The sequence below is a fragment of the Ischnura elegans genome, chromosome 9, assembly GCF_921293095.1.
Source record: "Ischnura elegans chromosome 9, ioIscEleg1.1, whole genome shotgun sequence".
In the NCBI taxonomy this organism is placed as follows: domain Eukaryota; kingdom Metazoa; phylum Arthropoda; class Insecta; order Odonata; family Coenagrionidae; genus Ischnura; species Ischnura elegans.
Genome location: NC_060254.1, coordinates 102290492 through 102312349, shown reverse-complemented (window position 1 = coordinate 102312349; position 21858 = coordinate 102290492). Strand labels below are relative to the sequence as shown.

The following is a 21858-nucleotide window of genomic DNA, read 5'->3' as shown; positions in this document are numbered from 1 at the left end:
AACTCCAATCCACTCGTATAAAAACTAGGTCCCTGTGACGTCACGTGGAGTGGCACCGCATGGCCGCCAATCTGGCGTTTTTCAAATGCGGTTAAAATTGACCATTGCCATTCGTCTGAACTGGGATTCCTAAAACCAAATAATTTGTATATTATGAATACACTAATGGTGGGTAACGAATCGCAATCAATGCCTTTCGTTTTCTTTGACGAAGGAAACGACCCTATTCATTAGAGGTATGGAATAATTCTTTAAAGACTTATTATTTATTTTTGTAAAGCCCATTTTTCTAGAGACTTGTTATTGATTAACCTTGTGAACTTTTGAACTTTCACTTCTGATGCTCTTTGTAAAACCGTGGATTGCAAATATATAGACGTAAGGTAGAAAGAGAGTCCCTGCTCCACTTACGTAAATGAAATCACGCCCGTTCGAGAAACATGTTATTTAATGATGCCCAATTTCGTTCCACCTTCGTAAAACGGCCGTAATTGATGTTAAAAACTGAAGCTCAAAATGTCTCATACGAACGATAACGTTGCCACACTTGAATTAAACATCATAGAAGTATGCTTAATTAAATACGGATGGTAAGCAACTTCCATTTTATCCCAATATTAGCTCTTAGCAGGGAAATAATCCACGTATGGTGTAGATTTTTCTAGCAGCGTATGCGGAAAGATGGACTGTGATTTGTACAATCAAAGGCGGTATATTTTTCAGTAGACATAAAACTGTATGATGCTGCGGGTTTTTGGGTCTCTTTTGACATTTAGACGACCGTTCTCGCGTCTGTTTCATTCTGGACTTCGTTAATTATATTTATGACTCAGAACCGAGATAAACATTAATGAACTAACAAAAAAGAATGCTAAAATTTATATGTAGAGGTAAATACAATTTTTAGTGATGGTGTTGAGACTCCTGATACTCATTGTACCTCATAGATTGTGCATTGAATATAACTATAATAACTGAAAACTCTTCAATAATAAATACAGGTTTCGGCAACATGTCTTCCTTTTTCAAAACTTAATAAACCCCTTTTATGAATCAGAAATTTCTGAATTATTTTTTTTATGATGTAGGCATGAGTCTAAATCTATGTCTACAGTTTTGAAAGATCAAAACAGATAGGGGACGTCCTCCATTCTCGATGCACGGAGTAAACCGATTTTGGCATTTGTCATGACTCTTGCCAGCACAGCAGGCGCTATACTGGCAGTTTATTCGCGGATGTTGGTGTTCAAAACTTGTTGGGTGCTGGGACTGTTCATTTAAAATGGGATTTTCAAAAATCCGTAGAGAAAAAAATCGAGGGGCAACTACTAATCGCCACTCAAAAAATGGGCCTCAACGGGAAACGCACGCCTCAAATACTTGCGCCTCTAAAACAAGACCACCAACGCTCCGTTACAATATCATCCGGGTAAATGGCGTTCATATTAAAAAAAAAAGGATTAAAATTACATGTTGCCGCTCCCTGTGCAAGATTAAATTGAATTTGGTTCAAGTTCGTCAAAATTCAGTTTCGTTATTTGTAAGGAAGATGCGGTTCTGTAATACACAAGTTACTTGCTGGATCTTGTACGGAAATGGGTTCCAAGCGGAACATGCAGGACACGGAGTGAATCGGGACACGAGTACTTTTTGCTTCTTTTTGGGAGCGCTTATTTAATACTTTTTAATTGTTTAATATATATATTGTGCTATAACTGCGGGGTGCATTAAAAAGGTACGCATTGGAAGATGAATGCACGGTAGGAGTTTACGAATTTAAAAAAATCGCCCCTTAAAATGCTGAAATACTTTGTGAGGGATCTAAAAACTTAATTTTTTTAGTTATTAAAGCCTGACATATTTTTCTTGAATACTTTATCAGATAATAATACTGTATACATTCCATTTTAAGTTCACTTTATTGTACAAGAAATCTTGATTCAAGCTAAATACTTGGTTTGGGTTTCCTTCTACCGCTCCTTCAGGGATTTTGAAGTAATTTTTGTTGTGAAACCATATATTATGTCAAAGAAAATCATATTTGTATTATTGTTTGCTAAGGAAATTGGATTCAACGAGTTGTACAAAAGTGATGTTTTGATAGAGATTCAGTTCTTTGTTTTTGTTTAGTTCTTAATATGCACTTTTTCGTTTAACACCCATTCTAATGCTTCTCTTAAATTAACATACAGTGGACAATCTGAGGGTCGTGTCATAGCAGCTTAAACCTGATGTACAAAAGGGAACAAAAAATAACCATATGGAAAACCTCGTTTCTCACACAAATCATGACGAATATTTTTAGCCATGCTGTCAATGAGTATCATCACGTAGACGTTACTTTCAAGCGATAAGACCAGCAATCTAAAGCCTGAATCACACGATCATTTTCTTTCGTCGCTAAAAGTGATCACTCGAGCGATCGCTATTCGCGACCGGCAAAGTGATCCCTCGAATGATCATTTTTCTGAATCACACGGTCATTCCCGCCGTCGCCTATCGCATCACTTCCGATATCACGGCTCGTTGCCATGGGACCCGCATCACGAAAAAATATAGCGTGTTTGTTTATCTATGTCGTTCCCTCAATTGTCAAACGTTGCGCTGCATTCGCTCCATGCGGGTAAGCGTTCTCATTGGCTGATATGGGGTTTTAGGGACGGTTTCAGCGACGGAAAAAGCGACCAGGCGAGTGATGAAAAAAGTGATGGGAATCCTATTCATTGGAGTGATCGCGAAAAACAATAGGATAGTTTCCTTCGTCAAAGAAAACGAAATGCATTGATTGCGATTCGTTACCCGCCATTAGTGTATTCATAATATACAAATTATTTGGTTTTAGAAATCCCTGTTCAGACGAATGGCAATGGTCAATTTTAACCGCATTTGAAAAACGCCATATTGGCGCCCATGCGATTCCACTCCACGTGACGTCACAGGGACCTAGTTTCTATACGAGTAGGTAGGAGTTCTACATTGTCTAAGATTACCAATGCGTACATGAGGCTCAGAGCTCAGGGAAACATGTCTTTATAATCACCCATTAAAATTACCTAAGTTCGGAAAGTTTCCTTCGTTTGATAAGGTATTAATGATCTTTATTTAAGGCAAGCGCTACCTGCTAGCAGCCTCGTATCAGCGCTCAAAGCCTCGCCCCAAGGTCACCTCTCACGGCGACAGCTGGAACCAGAAATACACACGGACACTAGTCACACGGACTTTTCCCAGCATTCCTTCCTAGCAGTCGCGTTTTCGCGCGTTTGAAAATTTTCACTTTTCGCATAATCGCGAAAAATAGATATCGTCATTCAAAAATCTAAGAGCGTGAAATGCGTACTCCAGGAGTAATAATCTTTCGATTAAGGCAATAAAAAAATAATAGGAAACCACCCTATTGCCGGCGACGATCATTTGCGAGTCGGTGGTCGGTGGTGGAATCACTCTGGTGGTCGCTGTACTGATCACTCGGAAATGACGGATAAAATGATCTTGTGATTCTGGCTTTACCACCGCTTGCATCATTCGGTAGAAAATGCAGCGGAGAGGGACGAAATTGAAACGCGTACATCCCATTTGTATACCCATGAATTTTTGGTGGTGGATAAAAACAGTATATTTCCATGTAATTGTCGAAATAAGGTTATCTCAGTTTTATGTCCGGGTGATAGTTTCCATTTTCTCCAACTGTCGAGGTCCTAAACGGAAGGTCTCATCATCAAGGAATGATTCTGATGATGAGAAACGAGTCGGACGTTCATTCCCTGACGATGAGGAATGTGTTGGACCTCGAAACGTTGGGGGAAATGGATTACTCTTCCCCGGTTGAAAACCCGTGAAATTTATTCAGCCTATTAGCCCGGAAAGAACCAGATCTATATTTACTTTCAGTCTATTTGTGCTACCTTTGTTTGTTTTCTCTTCATCTAGTCTTGCTATTTTTCTCTAGTATTTTAATCGTGAGCATCTTATAAGTTAATTCAATTCTTACCTTCTCCGAGTTCGCGAACGCAGATCGCTCAGTGGGGCGAAATCCTAAAAAGCGGGCTATTATCTTCATCGTAAAATGTATTGCTGCACCAGCTTGGGTGTTCTTTTTTTTACAAAAATTTAATATTTATATCACGCTAAGCTATCTATGGTTCCTGTATTGATTTTAGGTAGTACAATAGGTTAAATGTATTGAAATGTATTCAATGTTTTCATATTCAATCGAGGCACGAAGTGTAATAGTTTATTTTACACTAGTTCCTCTTAAAAAAATGTTAACCAAACCGGTGTTCGAGAGAACCTTTCCAGAGAGATTTCATTTTTGACTGTCCAACTCAGAGGATTAACACTCGGAAAAAAATCTTACATTGAAATACGACTAATTTTCTAATTCTCGTTTAAAACAGTATATTATTAACTTAGCTTTGATTGAAAAATGTTGTGGTAAAGTGAAATTTGAATGGATGTTATCATTGACTGATACTGTTTAACCTTTCATTCTTTGTTTTACCAAATATCACACTTAATGGTACATAGGGTAGAATTCACAAAAATAATAATTTATATTTCATTATTTATTTTAATTATTCAATAAATTACATTCTCAGAATAAATTATCCATCGAACTTTATGAATCTGTTGAAGTATTTCGGTGTCAGAAGTCTCAGGAATGGCCCCAAAATATTTCACTCATAAGTGTGGAAAGTTCCTCTGCAGAGTTGATGGTGACGGACACTTGGGAATGAGTGGGTCCTTTGCAATATTTTTCACTTTTTTCCTTAAAGGCGTCGATATTTGTAAACTGTGAACCTTTTTTTCAAATGTTTTTCATTTTCCATGGAGTATAAGAAATTGAACTTTTGCATAGGAACTTTGTGGTGATATTGACGTGGTTGTTATCATGAAAATTGTTGAATACTCATGTCTTGGTTTCTAAGCGACTGATCATCGTGACTCCGAGGGAAAATGCGTTGCGTTGGCATGGATATTAAAGCATAACCTAGCCTATTGAGGGTGGTAGTGGCACAGTTGTGTTCATTTAAATGTCTATTTCTTTCAAGTAAATTCCGACTGATGCTTTCGCTAAGTGAGTTCGTATCGTGCTTGAGCTATGGAAAATTAAACTTGATAGGTTCCTGAAAAAACGTTCTAAGAATGAATGGAGCTCAGTTTTGACTGCTCATAAACCCTAAGTAAGGGATCGGCGGTGAAAACTTTGGTCGATTTCATTCTTAGAAGGTTGGTTGGTGTAGAAGCTAGTTTTAACTTTCTCAGCTTTAGCACCGCCTGGCTGCTATAGTAGTTTTAGATGACTAGGCGTAGACGAACTTCTTGTAAGCTGGTGCGGCAACAGCCACTGAGGGCTGGTAAGAGAAGTGGGAGGTGCTGTACGAGTGGGGTGCGGAGACCAGCTTGGTGGCCACGGGTGCGGCGTAAACCTTCGCCACTGGAGCGGCGTGGTAGGTGACGGTCGGCGCGTGATACACTGCAGCCACCTTGGCTGGCTGTGCCGGCGCGGCAGCCTTGGGCTTGGGCTGAGGGATGACGATGTTGGATGGCTCCATGTTGACGACAGCGTTGAATCCGTTGACGTCATCGGCGGTGTACTCGACAGTGCGCTTGATACCATCGGGGTCGACGACAGTGTAGCTGCCCCTCACGACTCCGTTCTCGAGGCTTTGGCTCTGGGTCTTGGTGTCTCCGGTCTCGGCGTCGCTCACGTCGTAGGAGTAGTTGTAGGATGGGTTGGGGTCGACTTCGTCGTCCTCGGCGGGTGCAGGGGCAGCCTTGGCTGGTGCTGGTGCGGGAGCGGCCTTAGCGTAGACGGTTCTGTAAGCGATGGGAGCGTAGGACACGCGTTGGCCGAGATAGCCTGCGCTGGCAGCGGCCACAAGGGCGGCGAGAACGAAGAGCTGTAAATATAATCAGTAATTAATGATAATAATAATAATATATTTATTCCACATTATGGTACATGAAATTATAACAGCTTACTCAAGCATGAGTTTTTACAAGGTGGATTATAGGCACCCCTGTGGTAAGAACCAGTGTTGGGGTTGCCATCTCTTAAATTAAACACAGCTAGCTGGTGCGGCCAAAAACAAAAGAATATGCCATAACTAATGAGTCAGAGTACGCTTTTCTTTAACGTGTGTTCATTTGAGAATATTGTGAAAGATTGAAACATAAAAATAAATGAAAATTAATGCATTAATTACCATGATACATAGAAATATTCCATATACTGTACAGAAATGAGACTAATAACATACATTGTTAAAATAATGTACAAAGAATATGTTTCCACTAAAATATCGTGATTAGGTCGTCAATTTGGGCGATGAAAAAAATGACTGTTTTCAAAGGATTCGGAACGTATTGTATTCCGTCTTCAGGGCTACACAAAAAGAATTATATGATGGTAGAGCGCATATGTGATACTATCATAGCATATTTAACAAAATCGATACAATATTATGAGGTATAATTACCTTAGAATTTTATTAAATGGGTACATCATTATTGCTACATAACATTAGGATGAATCGTCCAACACTTTTAGTTAGTGGAATAAAAATAGTAATAGAACTTGAAAAGCTTAAGCATGGTGTCTCTAGGAACCACCGAAAGAGACCTCTATGAGCCAACAGCTACAACATGAAAACGACATACAATGATTTATGTTACAAAAGAAGGTAATCGCAGCTGGATATCGATATGTGCAATTATGGAGACCCGACTGATGACTGCTCGCGATGTTTTTAATTGATATGTTAATCAACATATCGAGAAGTAGAATACTGTATAATGAGTATTTGCATACACTCTTCCTTACTTGTGTCTGATGAACATCTCATCTTACGACTCCTAATGAAATCATTCGCAATGTCTTGTGACAACAAAATTTTACCCATGCCGTAAAAATCATGATATTGAGATGGTTAAATAGTTGTTTAACAATCGAAAAAGTGCTACGAATAATTTTGACAAATACCCAAGGCATAGTTATGATATAAATATATATTTCCCCTAATATTCTCTTTGATTCTCCCTCAAATCACATGGTATACCCACAATCCGTTTAGAAAGTGCTTGTAATAAGCACTTCAGGGTTTTTTAAATTCGTAAGATCTTTGGTCGACACTCACCTTGAGAGACATGTCTTGTAGTTTGTTGTGATCCTTCGGGAACATCTGACTGTGGGACCGAACGGACCATCCTTTTATACATCATCGCTCGCGAATTTTTTTGCCATCCCCCACAGTCCTGCGGATTGTCACCCCCCGTTCCTCTCCTCCCCTCCCACCGCCTGACATCGCGACTTTTAGCACACCCCATCCCCGATCCATGACCGCAACTGGACCCGTTTGTTCTCCTCTTTTTCGTCCAGTTTCTTTTCCCTTTCGCAACCTCTTTGATGGATGCATTTTCCCTCAACTCGTCCGTTTCGAAGCAGCGGTGGCGACTCCCCGGAGACTCGACCTTCGAAGCACCGTCTAGGAACATCCCCGTTCACCGCGGTCGAATCAGTCGTGACATTTAAAAATAAAAAAAATAACCGTGGAAATTTTTCGGCATCATAAAGTAGTCCTTTTATATTTGTGCTCTAGATATGCTCTCGATGATTTTTAAAAGTGGTTTAAGGCGTTGATGTATGCACCGAAGAATCCAGTTTTCTCGTCTTTTGAGTTCACTCCTTAAAGGTCTTCAAATAGTGGTTCCCGGTATCGAACACGGGCGAAGCACTGGTATTTTTGTTTTATAATCCGGTAATGTTATCGGCTTTTTAATTATACTGGGATGAAATAATAATGGTCAATTTTACCGACTTGGTGTTTTTTTCTCCTTGAAAGTCAAAAAGTATATACATCGAAATATATACTTTTTTTCAACAATACTTTTGAGCGTTTTTTAATCATTTTAAACCTAAGGTATTCCCTTGAGTATGCAAAATCTAAGTGAATGGCATTTTTATATATTATTTATGATAAGAATTTTACTTATTTGTGAACATGTCCCGCTATTTGTTACCTATGCCCAGTTTGTAACAATTAAAGTTGAGAAAAATCAACCAACTATCAAACTATCACATTACGTCTTTTTGGCCTTGATATTCGTAAAAGTTTAGCCATAATAAAGTTGTCCTTCTGTAATTCACGCTGAAAATGTTACGAAAGATTTTCATTTGTCAATAGGTAAGGGTACCTATTGAAATATTCATCCAACAATCCAGTTTGTCCCTTTCTTACTTAATTTGGTGAAAGGCGGTATGTGATCAAGTATAGTGGTGAAATTTTATTACCATTGAAATTTGATTTAAATTAGCGAATCGCTTCACATCGTTTGAACCTTGCTTACCTCTGGTAATACCGTATGAGGTCAAAGAGATAAACATGCTGTAATCTGGCATAAATTACTCCTGCTGACTCATTTAAAAAAGAAATTAAGTCCCGAAATTTGCTGTAGTTAGGATTTTAAAAAAATGCATATGGTATTAAAGCAATCTGCCATCAATCAGATTCCGCGACCAGATCGGCCTTGCAAAATAAATAAATGTATTTTAGGGTTCTTCGTAAAGCTGTCTTTAGAGAATTATTTCTCTATGATACTTTTCATTAAGTTTTAAATACTTTACCTGTTGTCTTCTTACCATATTCGTTTAGACCTGTCTAATACCTCGTATTATTTAGGCAGTTTAATTTTCTTCCACGTTCGAATAAAGCCTCTTTTTCTTCTAGCATAAAAGGACATCACATGCATAAAAAATGCTCTTTGTTATAACAAGAATATGGATCTATAAAAATCCATCCTTCATGCGGCCATTGTAACTATGATCTTCGAGTTTATTGAATGAAGCCGGTATCTTTCACGATGCTTATACGTAAATAAAAACTTTGATAATTCATTTCATAAGAGCATAAGAGGGACTTTGAAAACAGGGATGGAAAATCCCAGTTCGCGGCTCACCTCCTAGAAGATGGACACGGGGCTGATTTCATCCCAGAAATGCTGCAACGGGTTAATAAAGGGAAAATATGGACATTTGGGAGCAATTGTACATCGTTTCTGCCATTAGTAGGAAAGAAGTTATTACTAATGACCATGTTTTTCCCTTCCACTCCCCGATCCTTCACCTCCCTCAGCTAATGGGGAAAAAAACCCTCCGAGAACTTGAAAATAGTCACCATCCTCTACCGCACCCCAGACCAAACGGCCAGTTTTAAAATTCCCAACCCTCCCTCCTTCCACGCCCACCTTCTCAAATGTTTGCGAGTGTGCAATTTTGTATTCATATTGGTATGGTTAATTTCTTGGTTTAGTCTTAATAATGCTGCAGTGCAGCGAAACATGTCGACTGTAGTTTAATAATTTTTTATGAGGAAAGTGCTTAGTGTTTTTCTTCATATCTTTTTGTGTAAGGATTCAGCTCCCCCCGGATTATGCTACTTGGCTGTGAAATTCACGCATTCAAGGTAATAGGGACAACTTTTGCTCGGCTACCTCCCACAGCGAGGAGTTGTCGTGTCGTCGTTGTTAAAGACCAGGATTAGAACCAGGGCCTGTAAATCATTAGCTCAACGCAATAAATTATAAGCATGAGGCGCAAGTATTGCGTATTTATCGAGGTAGAGGTTATATTGGATATCAAATGGAAGGAATTAGAGAGGATATGCGGTGAGTTTTACTTGAAATATGTATGTTGACATTTTTAATTATAGTGCGAAATGAATTTTAATCATATTGGAGTGCGAAATTTTTGGGTATTTCTCTTCGGCCCTTTTTCTAGGATATTAATTTGTGGAGGGAAGATTTAGGGGCGCTTTCAATATGGAGGCACTACACCAGCTCCAATACCGACTGACTGTGACAGCCTTTCACAGAATACGTTGTTTGTGCTATGTTTGTTATTGTTGATTGAACGACTCATAAAACCATTCAAAGTCGCCCCTCGGTCACAATGACCCTCATCAGGGCTCTCGCATAACCATGGAAACCGTATTTCGTATTACCGTGGATTTCGTACTACCGTGAAAAAAACTGTAAAAAGCCGTGAATTCGTCTTAAAACTTAAAAAAAAAACTCTCTCAGACTTAATTGTAGATCTACGAATGACAGTTCAAAAGAAAAATGGTTATGTTGATCATATTGCCCTCGGTCAGCTAGGCGCAGACACTCTTCACGTATTTATCTGCACACGTAGATATATTAGAAGCGCAATGAATGGCCAATGAAGCGCAATGTGTGCCGTGACGACACATTGACCTCAAGCCTGTGCCGAAACCGGAAGACGGGTAAAGTGTTCATTAATCCTGGCAAAAATTCAGCAGAAAAATTCCAAAATTGTCTGCTATCCAGCTCCGTCCATTTCCCCACTCTCAACCTTAAGCGGGCCCTGGATTTTGCTGAAAGATAGGTGACGTCATTAGAGATATTTGTGACGTCATATTAGTTACTTCCAATGCTGCGTTCGCATTCACGGCATCTTTTGTATGTTAAATTTTTGGTTGACGTGCGGCTGGTGATTTTTACGTGATCTATATTTCTACATATAGTGGCTTATCAACAGACCGTGAATTTTGACGAAATTAAGACGACATGACGACATAGTTGGAAAACTTAAGGGAGTGACAAACATGAAATAAACTGGAACCACACAGAAAATACATATTTTGCTCGATTTAGATTCGCCAGAAAATGGTAAAATTTAAATTGGCATAAAATGTAACGGTAGGTAGTTGTGACTTCATTCATTGTTCTAGCAAAAACAATCTGTTTTTCTGATGACGAATTGTTCCGAAATTTGTGCCGGATGTTTCCTGCTAGCATAGCATGTACAAAACATTGCCAGCGTTCATCCAACGTGAGAAATAATCAGTGATGTAATGAATCGTTGAAGTATTTAACTAAATCAAAAATAAATAATGGTTGCTGTAGAGATGTGAGGAAATGTCAAGTATTCCTTAAAGGTCAATTAGTGGTGAGTGTCAGCGTTAGAGAAAGAAATGAAAAAATAGGAAAGAAATATTTGAGTACTGTCTTCAACCACCTTTCATCTTAATCACACCATCCCTAAGTTACGTAGTGATTTATTTTGGAATGAATACCAGCTTATAAATTTATATTCTTAACTTGGTTTGGATATTTATGCATTTTACCAATTAAACTGGTTGGGAAATCAAACTATCAAGCTCATAAATTCCTCTCAGACCGTTTAGTAGATGATCTTATGGTGAACAGAGGAGCAGTGAAACAACCTTAGGAAAGAAATGGAATACCTAACTGAGAATTGTCTCAAGATACCCACTATCGAAATTAATGCCCTCAGTCGTTACGTTGACAGCTATTTGAGAATGCTTTCCTGATAAAAATTCTTATCTCACTCTCGTTAATTAGTTTGGACGTTGTTACTGTACTAAGAAATGAATACACTCATGAAATTGCAGTTCTTGTGTAGACACATTTCATGGACCATAGGACGAAGTGATAAATCACGAGCACAAGGGGTTGGGAGAAATTAGAAAGTAGGAAATCAATAAGAAAGTGAACACAATAAATTATGCTTGTAATAATTTATTTAATATTCATAAATAAATATTCGTTCAGCAGAGGTGTGTGAAGATGATGGTGGTCCTCTCAGTCAGCTGTCTAGTAGATGATCTTCTGGTGGAGGGGAGCAGCGGCGTAGGTGAGGGGGGCGTGGTGGAGGCCGTAGTTGGCGGTGGAGTAGGACAGCTTGGCGACGGGGGCAGCGTGGTAGGCTAGGGGAGAGTGGTAAGCCAGGGGGGAGGCGTGGTAAGCCAGGGGAGAGGCGTGGTAGAAGGCGGGGGCGACCACGGCCTTAACGGCGGGCTTTGCGGGCTCAGGAGCGGGGGCTTCCTTCTTGGCGGGCTCAGGGGCCTTAGCCTTGGGGGCCGGGATGACAATGTTGGATGGCTCCATGTTGACGACAGCGTTGAATCCGTTGACGTCGTCGGCGGTGTACTCGACAGTGCGCTTGATGCCATCAGGGTCGACGACAGTGTAGCTGCCCTTGGTGACTCCGTTCTCGAGGGTCTGAGTCTGGGTCTTGGTGTCTCCGGTCTCGGCGTCGCTCACGTCGTAGGAGAAGTTGTAGGATGGGTTGGGGTCGACTTCTTCGTCCTCGGCGGGTGCAGGGGCAGCCTTGGCGACTGGTGCGGGAGCCGGTGCAGGTGTGGTGGTGGTGGCTGGTGCCTCGGCGGCCTTGGCGAAGGTGAAGGGTGCGTGGTAAGCCAGGGGTGTTTGGTAAGCCAGGGGTGAGTGGTAAGCAAGGGGTGAGTGGTAGGCGAGAGGAGCGTGGTAGGCCAGGGGAGAGGCTACCCTGGTGACTGCGGGTGCGATCACGTGGCTGTTGGTGGCGCTGTAGACGCCGGATGGGATGTATCCTCCCTGGGCAACGGCCACGAGGGCGGCGAGGACGAAGAACTATATCGGAAGGAAGAAAAAAATATGAGCATTATGCTATCTCTACTTTAACCCTCTGACTAGCACCACGCCAGCTCCGTGTTTATCAATCAGTTTCTCACTTAAGGGAATGTAAATATAAATGATTTTGCTATATACCTATTCAAAAAATTCGTAGTCAAAAGCTTTACTTCGAGTAAATGCTATGAAAGTGTATGTTTAAGTTTTTTTTTTCGAATTGCACCGCTGTATTATTAGTTTGACTTCGTCCTAAATATAAATAGTAAAATAAGCGCGATATCAAAATGCAATCTGGTATGAATTTTGTTGGTATTCCAGCTTTCGGTTGAATATTTTCAACTTGTTCACGGAAATGAATTCCATTATATTTATGGATATACCTGTCTTCGATTTCGACAAATAATGGCGTTACACTCATGGAATTAACATTAAAATCTTCGTATCTCATTTATAGAGCTGTTGATATCATGTTACATCTCCCATATTTTATTATTACTAAGTCATTCTTTACATACCGGGTAATACTCAACATACTTAATCTACATAACAATTTTACTTTTTTGAGAGCTTAATGTGTTGCCGTTTGAACGTTAATAAATTTTTAAACAATATATTTTGATCGAACAATCCTCCCTTCCATTTAGAAGACCTTTATGCCAGCCTAATCTACCTAATTGGGGTGGTGCTGGCAGAGAAGTGTATAACACGTCCAAAATTAATTGAAATGATCTTACCAATCATAGAAATGGTTCAAAATTCCGTTTTTTATTGCTACGTTTACACATTTATTATGCGGCTATCATTCATATTTTGAAGTACAGGTCTTTTTTTAAATTATGGTCCCTAAAGAACCGAATACCTGACAAGTTTTTCTAAAATTATGAAGTGATGGATGTGGCGGTAATGTATATTTTAGCCTTTTAGACTTAGAACTGTTCAACAGCGTTTAGTTTGGAAATTTACGAGTGTCAAAGTTTTCAGCGTGGTGCTAGACTCGGCACGTAATTAGCCAAAATCATGGTCCGAAAATTTTAAATGTTTACCGTAAAACTGTTGAAAATAATTATAGATAATTTTGAATAATCAGTCAATTTTTAATTTCTATCTATATAAACGAAGAAAAATTACTGAGCGATTTCGTGCGTTTTCATGCCTAAACTATCTCGTGTATAAAATGAGGCAAACAAGATCTATTATTTACTAGAAGTAGTTTTGAACCATTTAATTGGTTCATAGAACTGGTTGAGCCAGACTCTGTTCGGTGTTAGCTAAATTATTTTTCGTGGAAAAGAAATTATTTGCTATTTCGAACCGCTATTCTAGATTGAAACAATTAGGCCTTTCCTCGTAAGGATTGAGCTCGTGAAAGTGCCAGGAACATTTCCAGTAATGAATTGCTTCCTTTACCCCGATCTTTTGGTACTACGCTACAGTTGGGAGGATATTGGAACTCACCTTAAGTGCCATGGTTATTCCTTGGGATGACTTGTTTGACAGTGTCTTCCCTCTGATTCTCCGTCGCTTATATACCATTTGGTATCGCCCTTGTGTCGCATTTTTGAAGGTTGCCCCGCCCTTCTTCCACCCCCGTGCTTATTCCTCTTCGTCGATGCCACCTCGTCCGAATTTCTTCTTTTGCAACCTATCCCATTGACGTCTTCTACCGGTTTTGCACATGCCCTCCCCAAAGGTCGCCCTTGATCGGGGAGAAATTAATTCTCGCTCGCTGAACCGTGGGCTCCAAAGAGCATTTTTTTCTGCACATCTCACCGCTTTTTTTGCTGGACCGCAATTTCTGGGTTGATTACTCCACCTTGGCTTACATTATCATGTTTGATTTTATAAAATAGGGTTAATATTTCGTTCTTTCTTCTGCATATTTCAAATTTTTTATGTTATTTGACAGAAATTAATTTCGTCACAAGTTCTTATGTATTGTCTTCTGTGCCTACCTACAAATCATTGTTATGTTTCAATAATTAATTCCTGTTTCATTTTGTTTAGCGATATCTTCAAGAGCCTCTAAGTTTGTAAGATCTCAATCAATTTTGTGGTGGATGTTGGTAATTCAATGGTGTTTTTTTTTATTTCTTTTTGTTTTCAATGGTGGATGCTTGTAAAATGCTCATGACGAAGCATTTTTAATGTGAAAAATACATTATTTCATTCGCTACATTAGCGTAAATATTGAATTAAAAAAGTTTTATCAGCGAATCTAAAAAAAAACAGTTCAATTTTATGTAATTTCCACGTCACATTTTTTAAATGCGGCAAATATATTTCCACATAATCCATTTTATCCTTGTTTCTTCTTTCATGCATTTTATAGTTGATGTTACCGGATTTAGTGGAAGATATTTAACATTATGCTTAGCCAGAATATTAATATCGATGGGGATAAATAATATATGACGCCGAGGAAGTAATATTAAAATTATATCTAGATTTAATCATGAAAAGATGGTAAGGCTGAGTTAATGAGAAATTAATGCCTATTTACTTGCTGCTTGAGGGTAATTATTAGTAATTTCATTCTTCGCCAGTTTAGCGAACGTCATCTGCGCAATAATTTACGCGTCTGCTTTGGGAACAGAGTATTATAGGTTTGAATACTGGATTAGATGATCTTCTCCTTAAATTTGAAATGTTGTTTACTTGTCGACTTTACGCGTCTTGCATCCATGTAGGCTTCGCTATTTCGCACTTCATATGAGGAAATTTTGGTAGCCTCATAGGCCGTAATTGTATAAAATTATTAAAATGGATTAAAAATAATTTAAAATTCCCATTTATATTCTACTAAAAGAGGAGAATAAGATAAGAAATATTATTTTTTTAAACAGTATAAAATTCACTAAATAGTAACAAATAGGTTTTTGATCACTCGGAGAAATAACGGTGAGTGCCAATTCTGATTCATCTATCAGGATCATCTACACTCATTTCCAATGAAGCGAAGCGGAAGGTTTTGGAAAAAATCAATATCGTGTTTTTTTAATCTCTTTTTTATTTTTACAAGCAATCCGTTGATAAAGAGGTATTGTGTTTTGCTTGGTTGCTTGAATTTATTTGTTTGCTTGCCATTTCTGTTTTATTGGTGTGGATTCCTCCTTTAATCTGACAAATATATGATAATCAGGCAAAGGTATAGTAATCTCTGTGCGTACTGTTGTACGATGGTGATAAAATACATATAAGCTCATTAAATTATATATGCGCTATATTATTGCATACGTGAGGCGTATACTTCAGTCAAATTAAATTAAAATATAGCCACGAAGTATCTCTTTTTCGTGGACTTTATGGTGCCAGGTAACGCTTACTTACTTATATCATGAATAGAGGGGTATTCCTCTTAGATTATTATAGCCTGATTGTTACATTATAGATGTTGTCTAAAGTGTGGCCTGAGAATAATGACTTGCCTCGACGTCTATCATAAGCGTGAACCAAGCTATGTGGATGTGACGAAGTATGACTTTCAGTCGAGTAATTCCTTACCCTGAGAAATGAAAAATTACAATTGCTCTGGAAGAAAACATATCTTGCTCGGTACTGCTCGAAAACAATCTGGCCCGCCGACCTTTAGGGGGCCTTCGTTACTAATCGCGTGAGTACCACGAAGAGCTAGGACTCATGTTTTATCTATGAATGCGAAAGAAAAAAACGAGTTCGTCCTCTTACTCCCTTCGTCATCTTTCCCGACTTTTCCATACGCCGACTAGCATTTCGCATCCGATGTATATTTCGAATTGGTTTTCCCTATTTTGTGCTCTTCAGCCTGGACGGACTTCCATAAGGTGGGTATTGCTTACCCATGGCACCTTGGAAAGAATGCGTTGTATGTATTGGTGGTTTTTTGAAGGAATGGCGGACAGACATTTCGTTATTTCACTTGTAGAGAAAATTCTCCAACTATTAAACTTATCAACAAAAACGTGGTGTGCATTATTTAGTGATCCATCGTAGAAGTTTTTTTCGACGCTAAGTAGATGGTTTTGTGGTTTGAAGGGATCTGAACGTTCCCGCCTGCCCCTTAACCAAAAGAGCTTATTGCAAATACTTAGACCATGAATAAAGTGATGAAGCATTACTCTTCACTTCGCATTGGAATTATTCCTCTCCATTTGTATGGTTCGCAGGAGCCGCCAGGATGGACTCTGGATGTTTTTGATGAATAAATGCACACAACCCTCTGTAATTTGCTTTTTGAAAATTAAAACGAAAATCAGAAACTTAAATGCCATTGAAAATGAGGTAAATAAAAAAATGAGGTAAGCGTTGATAAATTACGCTAGAAGTAATTAGGTATATCGTGGGTAATAGATGAATAACGTCAAACAGTGGGCTAAAATCGAAAAAAGCTGCCCAAAAATGATTTTTTTTCACCTTTGATTTAGGAAAATAAAACATATTTTCCAATTATAATATAATCATTGTACTTATCGCAGGAATGATTTTTTTTCTTAGTCATTTTGTTAAGGCAAAAGACGTCTGTGAAATTGATCCAAAATGATCTCAAAGTTTTTTTCCTATTTGTTTTGTGAAAATTGACCGATGTATTATGCCTTAGTTACGTTTTGCTTTGAAATGCCTAAATTAAAAGCATGCCATGAGAAAAATGAAAGTTTTTAAAAATCCGTTTCGGTGAAAATTTTTGTACCGTTCATAGTTTTAACTACGTTTCATTAAACAATTGAAATGCCATATTTTTCGCTTATTTTTAACATGTTTTGAACATTGAACATCTATGGTTTTCATTTTGCTTCACCAAGTGTTTTACACCTTCTTATATATGTAGGTATTGTAAAATTGGACATTCTTCCTATTTGACCGCTTTGCTTAGAGGCGTTGGAAGCATGGCACAAGGATATAAGAAGTTATCGTGAAAAACATGGCAGAAAAGTGTCTAGGATTGCCACAGATCCTGAACTTACCAGCAGACTTCATATTACATCAGTTCCTATTATTTCTTGTTCTGCGGGGGTTAACCGTAAAGCAAAAAATAACCAGGGGAAATGAAAAATCTTCTAATGTAAGGAGAAAATATTTTGAAGTATGGAAAGTCTTATTCTTCTGATTCAAAATAGAAATTAAAGTGGCAAGCCTCAGTTTTTGAGCAAGTAGCATTAAAAATATTTATAAACGGTATTTTTTATATTATTATAATACGTTTCAAAGACCAAAATTTCAAGTTTAAGGACCTGATACTGAGTACTTAATCACAATTCACCTTTTGCGCAGCTTTACGATGGATTAAAAATGGTTAATAATAGAAGAAATTCAGCAAAGTAGCAAAATTTGGACTTGCCCCTTGAAACTATGCCTCTCGCATCACTTTTTCCTATTTTTAATTGTATTGACCTGTATAACAGTATGTTGGACTTAATCATCGTAAATAAGTTTCATTGCATCTTAAAAATACACAAATCGCAAAATATTTCATTAATTTATCAATACTTAAGACTACAAGGATTTTTGGCCAGCTTAGCTTCTATATAGCTGGCTTATCTTCGGGGTGCATGTATTTTAACGCGAAAACGAAATATTTTCGGTGAGTAACCAAGGAAAACAAAAAGAGTAAGGGAATATGAAGTGATTTTGCCGATTGATTAAATCATGGAGAAACGTTGAATCGCATCGACAACATTGTACGACTGCCTAACCTTGGCGTACCAGGGTTGGCGGATTCCAAAGGGTTAAGTCGATGGGAGGAAAAATTTCTATAGCATATAATACAAAATTAATTTGGTCATAAATGAATATTCACATCGGTGCTGAGGTTTGGCGGTTTAAGTTTTAGTTTTAAGAGTGTTTGTAAATGATCTTGTGTTAGAATGCTGAATAGTTTTCCCTTAAGCTTTTCACAAAAACAAATTTAAATGCAAAATATGGGTTATGAATGACCGTGTGTAGCATTTCGCCTCAGTAACGGTCGGATTTACTGATCAAAGTTCGCGTAATTCGTAACACACACTTTCAATAGGTTTCTATTGAAAGTGTGTGTTAAGAATCGAGGTTCTGGGAATTGGGATGGAATGTTTACTCAAACAATAATATCAATCCGGAGACTGTCACAGTTTCTTTAATTCCGGTACGCAGGAGTGTTGAATTGGACAGCAACACAGCTGCGGATGCGAGGGTAACTTCGGCTTACAAGGCTGGGTTTTAAAAGAACATTCCGTAAATGTTATAAGCAATTACAATTATTGATTCTTGAAAATATTAATTTTATCTTAAGTATTTCGTAACGAGCAAGAGATAGGTGGTATATGGGAATCTTTTATGGATCATATGATAAAACGGTGCAAGGGTGTAGTTATTGCTCTCACTAAAACTCTTAATAAAAAAATTGGACATTAAGTAAGTGCATTTATATTTTATTCAGTTTCCATCAAATCAATTGGCCGTTGAAATATATCGCTTGGAATAATTACGCATATGACTCCAGAAGCAATAATTAGCCAAACATTTTACTCTATCTTGAAGTAGTTCGTATACCTCTGACGTTCACATGACCATGGTGAGGTATTTTTATACTCCCGTGCACTCCCAAAACCTTTATCTGCACATTTCTCAGATTTTTTGCTGGGCCCTTAATTTCCTGGTTGATTACTCCGCCTTCACTTAAATAATTATGTTTGAGCCAAGAATATTGTTTCGTTTTCTGTTCTAGATATTTCAAATTTCTAATGTGTCTGGTCAGAAACTAATTTCGCAACAAGAAGCACAGTGTAAGGGCATTGCGTACAAGTATTACTAACTCTCTAATTCTAAATCCGATTGTTGGGCATCAAGTAAATAGAATCATTATTTTATTCAGTCGCCATCAATGTTGCTCTTTGCCGCTATTATAAAGATTTGGGAATCGTACTGAGTATGAATTCAGTAACACTACTTAGCGAAACATATTTTTCGATTTAAAAGTAGTCGTGTATTTAATACCACTGACGTTGATTTGATCATAGAAATGTTTTTATACCTCCGTGGTCTCCTAGTAGGTTTTTTTTTCTGCACGCTCCACAGCGTTTTTGCTGGACCGCAATTTCCAGGTTTCTCTGGATCAGTGGGAATAATACAGCGTATAAATTCAGAAACAGTACTTAGCGACACATGTTTTTCCATTGAGGAGTAATCATAAATTTAATATCACTGACGTGGCTACTGAGTCCATTGTAGACTAAAATCTAAGGTCAAGGGTGCGGGTTTATCTTCGGCGTTATGAACTAAGGTAACAAGAGATTTAAACAGTGAATGATGCTTGAAATAATTTATTTAATCATAAATAAACATTCAGATTATCAGAAGAGGTTGGCAGAATAGGTTTATCACTTCACATGCTTAGTAGATGATCTTCTGGTGCAGGGGGGCGGCGGCGTAGGTGAGGGGGGCGTGGTGGAGGCCGTAGGTGGCGGTGGTGTAGGACAGCTTGGCGACGGGGGCAGCGTGGTAGGCGAGGGGAGCGTGGTAAGCCAGGGGAGAGGAGTGGTAGAAGGCGGGGGCGACCACGGCCTTGACTGCGGGCTTTGCGGGCTCAGGAGCGGGGGCCTCCTCCTTGGCGGGCTCGGGGGCCTTAGCCTTGGGGGCCGGGATGACGATGTCGGATGGTTCCATCTTGACGACGGCGTTGAATCCGTTGACGGCGTCGGCGGTGTACTCGACAGTGCGCTTCACGCCATCAGGGTCGACGACGGAGTAGCTGCCCTTGGTGACGCCGTTCTCCATGCTCTCGCTCTGGGTCTTGGTGTCTCCGGTCTCGGCGTCGCTCACGTCGTAGGAGAAGTTGTAAGCGGGGTTGGGGTCGGATTGGTCGTCCTCATCGGCGGGTGCGGGGGCTGGTGCCGGTGCAGGTGTGGTGGTGGTGGCTGGTGCCTCGGCGGCCTTGGCGAAGGTGAAGGGTGCGTGGTAAGCCAGGGGTGTTTGGTAAGCAAGGGGTGCGTGGTAGGCCAGAGGAGCGTGGTAAGCCAGGGGAGCGGCTACCCTGGTGACTGCGGGTGCGATCACGTGGCTGTTGGTGGCGCTGTAGACGCCGGATGGGATGTATCCTCCCTGGGCAACGGCCACGAGGGCGGCGAGGACGAAGAACTGTGACGAAAATCACAAATATAAGTGTTGCTAGAATTATTCTGGTTTAAATGGACAATTTATTTAATGCATGACCAAACCTTTACATCCACGTGTATTTTCCCTCTCGCTCGCGTTATGTGGAGCTATAATGTTTATGCATAGTTTCGTGATCCCACTTTCTAGCAGACGCGCAACCATTTAAGGCATCATAGCCATTGGCGACGTGTTTGATATTTGAGATTTCTTGATTGGAGAACTTCTACTCATATGACTTCTTCTTTAAAATAAGAGCTACCCGCGTTTCGACTAATAATAATTATCATCTGACGTTAAGTATTATACGCAAAGAGAAATTTAAATAGAATACCACACAGTTAAAAATGAGTCGGTATTCTTTGTTTATTTTTCCTACTTACTTGTTGTGAAAAACCCCCAATTTTGAATCATTATTATTTAAAAAATTAGCTACGATATATTTATCTTAAATTGCTCATGTCTTAAATCCAACCTTATAGGGTTAAATTATGCCTTATACAATTAATGAACCTTCGAATTGAATATAATCGGTCACCATTTCTAGTTATCTCATTCAGTAATGTGTTTCTCGATGAATTCTATATCTTGATAATATTTATAACTGCAAAGTAACCTATAAACACTCTTTTTAAACATACCTATTTCTACACACTTCAATGTCTTGTCCTTTGCGTTAAGATTATAAAAAAAATCCCTTTCTTTGTTGTACCATTTTTATGCAATTAGCAGGACATCCTCATGTACAACTGCGTCGCTGACCGTATTCCTTCTTAAAATGTAGGCTAATATGTTATCCTACCAATGGCTAACTGAAAAGCTAGTTAATCCAAGTAAGAAAACTTTACTTTAGCAATGAGGACTTGCAACTCTCAGCAATGTAACCTCGGACTTCAACAAACTTTCCGACAAGTGTAGGCCATTCTAAGATGCTACTTTCGGTGTTATTACTTTCGGTAAACTAAGTAATGGTCCACCGGTATATTCCTTAGGAACCTTTAAAATTTTAGCTGGACAGTATATTTTTAGCTACTTGGACTATTGCACCCAGATTAAGTTTAACTGATGTGGCGGAGGCTAAATGCCTACTGTAACTCACCTTGGCTGCCATAGTTATTCCTTGGGAGTTGGTAGCTGATTGCCGTGTCTCTTCGTGCCGTCTCAGCCATTTATATATGATTGTGGCGTCTTAGCCTCCGCCCGCTGTGGGGGGGCAATCCTTGGCTCCACCCACCCTCCCCCGTGTTTTTCATCTTCATCGATGCCCCTTGTCTCAATTTCAACTCCAGTGCCGCCTGCCGCCTTTATTTCACACCGGTTTTCCGT

At 39.2% G+C, this 21858-nt stretch overlaps 3 protein-coding genes across 3 annotated transcripts; all 3 read right to left on the bottom strand.

Moving 5' to 3' along the window:
• Positions 1 to 5300: 5300 nt before the first annotated feature.
• On the bottom strand, positions 5301 to 7148 carry LOC124165015 (larval cuticle protein A2B-like). Its single transcript, XM_046542254.1, has 2 exons — positions 7137 to 7148; positions 5301 to 5900 (listed from the first exon to the last, which is right to left on the bottom strand). The coding sequence occupies exons 1-2, from the start codon at positions 7146 to 7148 to the stop codon at positions 5301 to 5303; spliced, it is 612 nt and encodes a 203-aa protein (XP_046398210.1).
• Positions 7149 to 11598: 4450 nt separating this feature from the next.
• LOC124165014 (cuticle protein 21-like) lies at positions 11599 to 13899 on the bottom strand. Its single transcript, XM_046542252.1, has 2 exons — positions 13888 to 13899; positions 11599 to 12432 (listed from the first exon to the last, which is right to left on the bottom strand). Exons 1-2 carry the CDS (start codon positions 13897 to 13899, stop codon positions 11635 to 11637), a joined length of 810 nt encoding a protein of 269 aa, XP_046398208.1. The 3' UTR covers positions 11599 to 11634.
• A 5857-nt stretch (positions 13900 to 19756) lies between these two features.
• On the bottom strand, positions 19757 to 21643 carry LOC124165013 (cuticle protein 21-like). The gene is made up of 2 exons (XM_046542251.1): positions 21632 to 21643; positions 19757 to 20517 (listed from the first exon to the last, which is right to left on the bottom strand). The coding sequence occupies exons 1-2, from the start codon at positions 21641 to 21643 to the stop codon at positions 19774 to 19776; spliced, it is 756 nt and encodes a 251-aa protein (XP_046398207.1). The 3' UTR covers positions 19757 to 19773.
• Between the last annotated feature and the right edge of the window lie 215 nt (positions 21644 to 21858).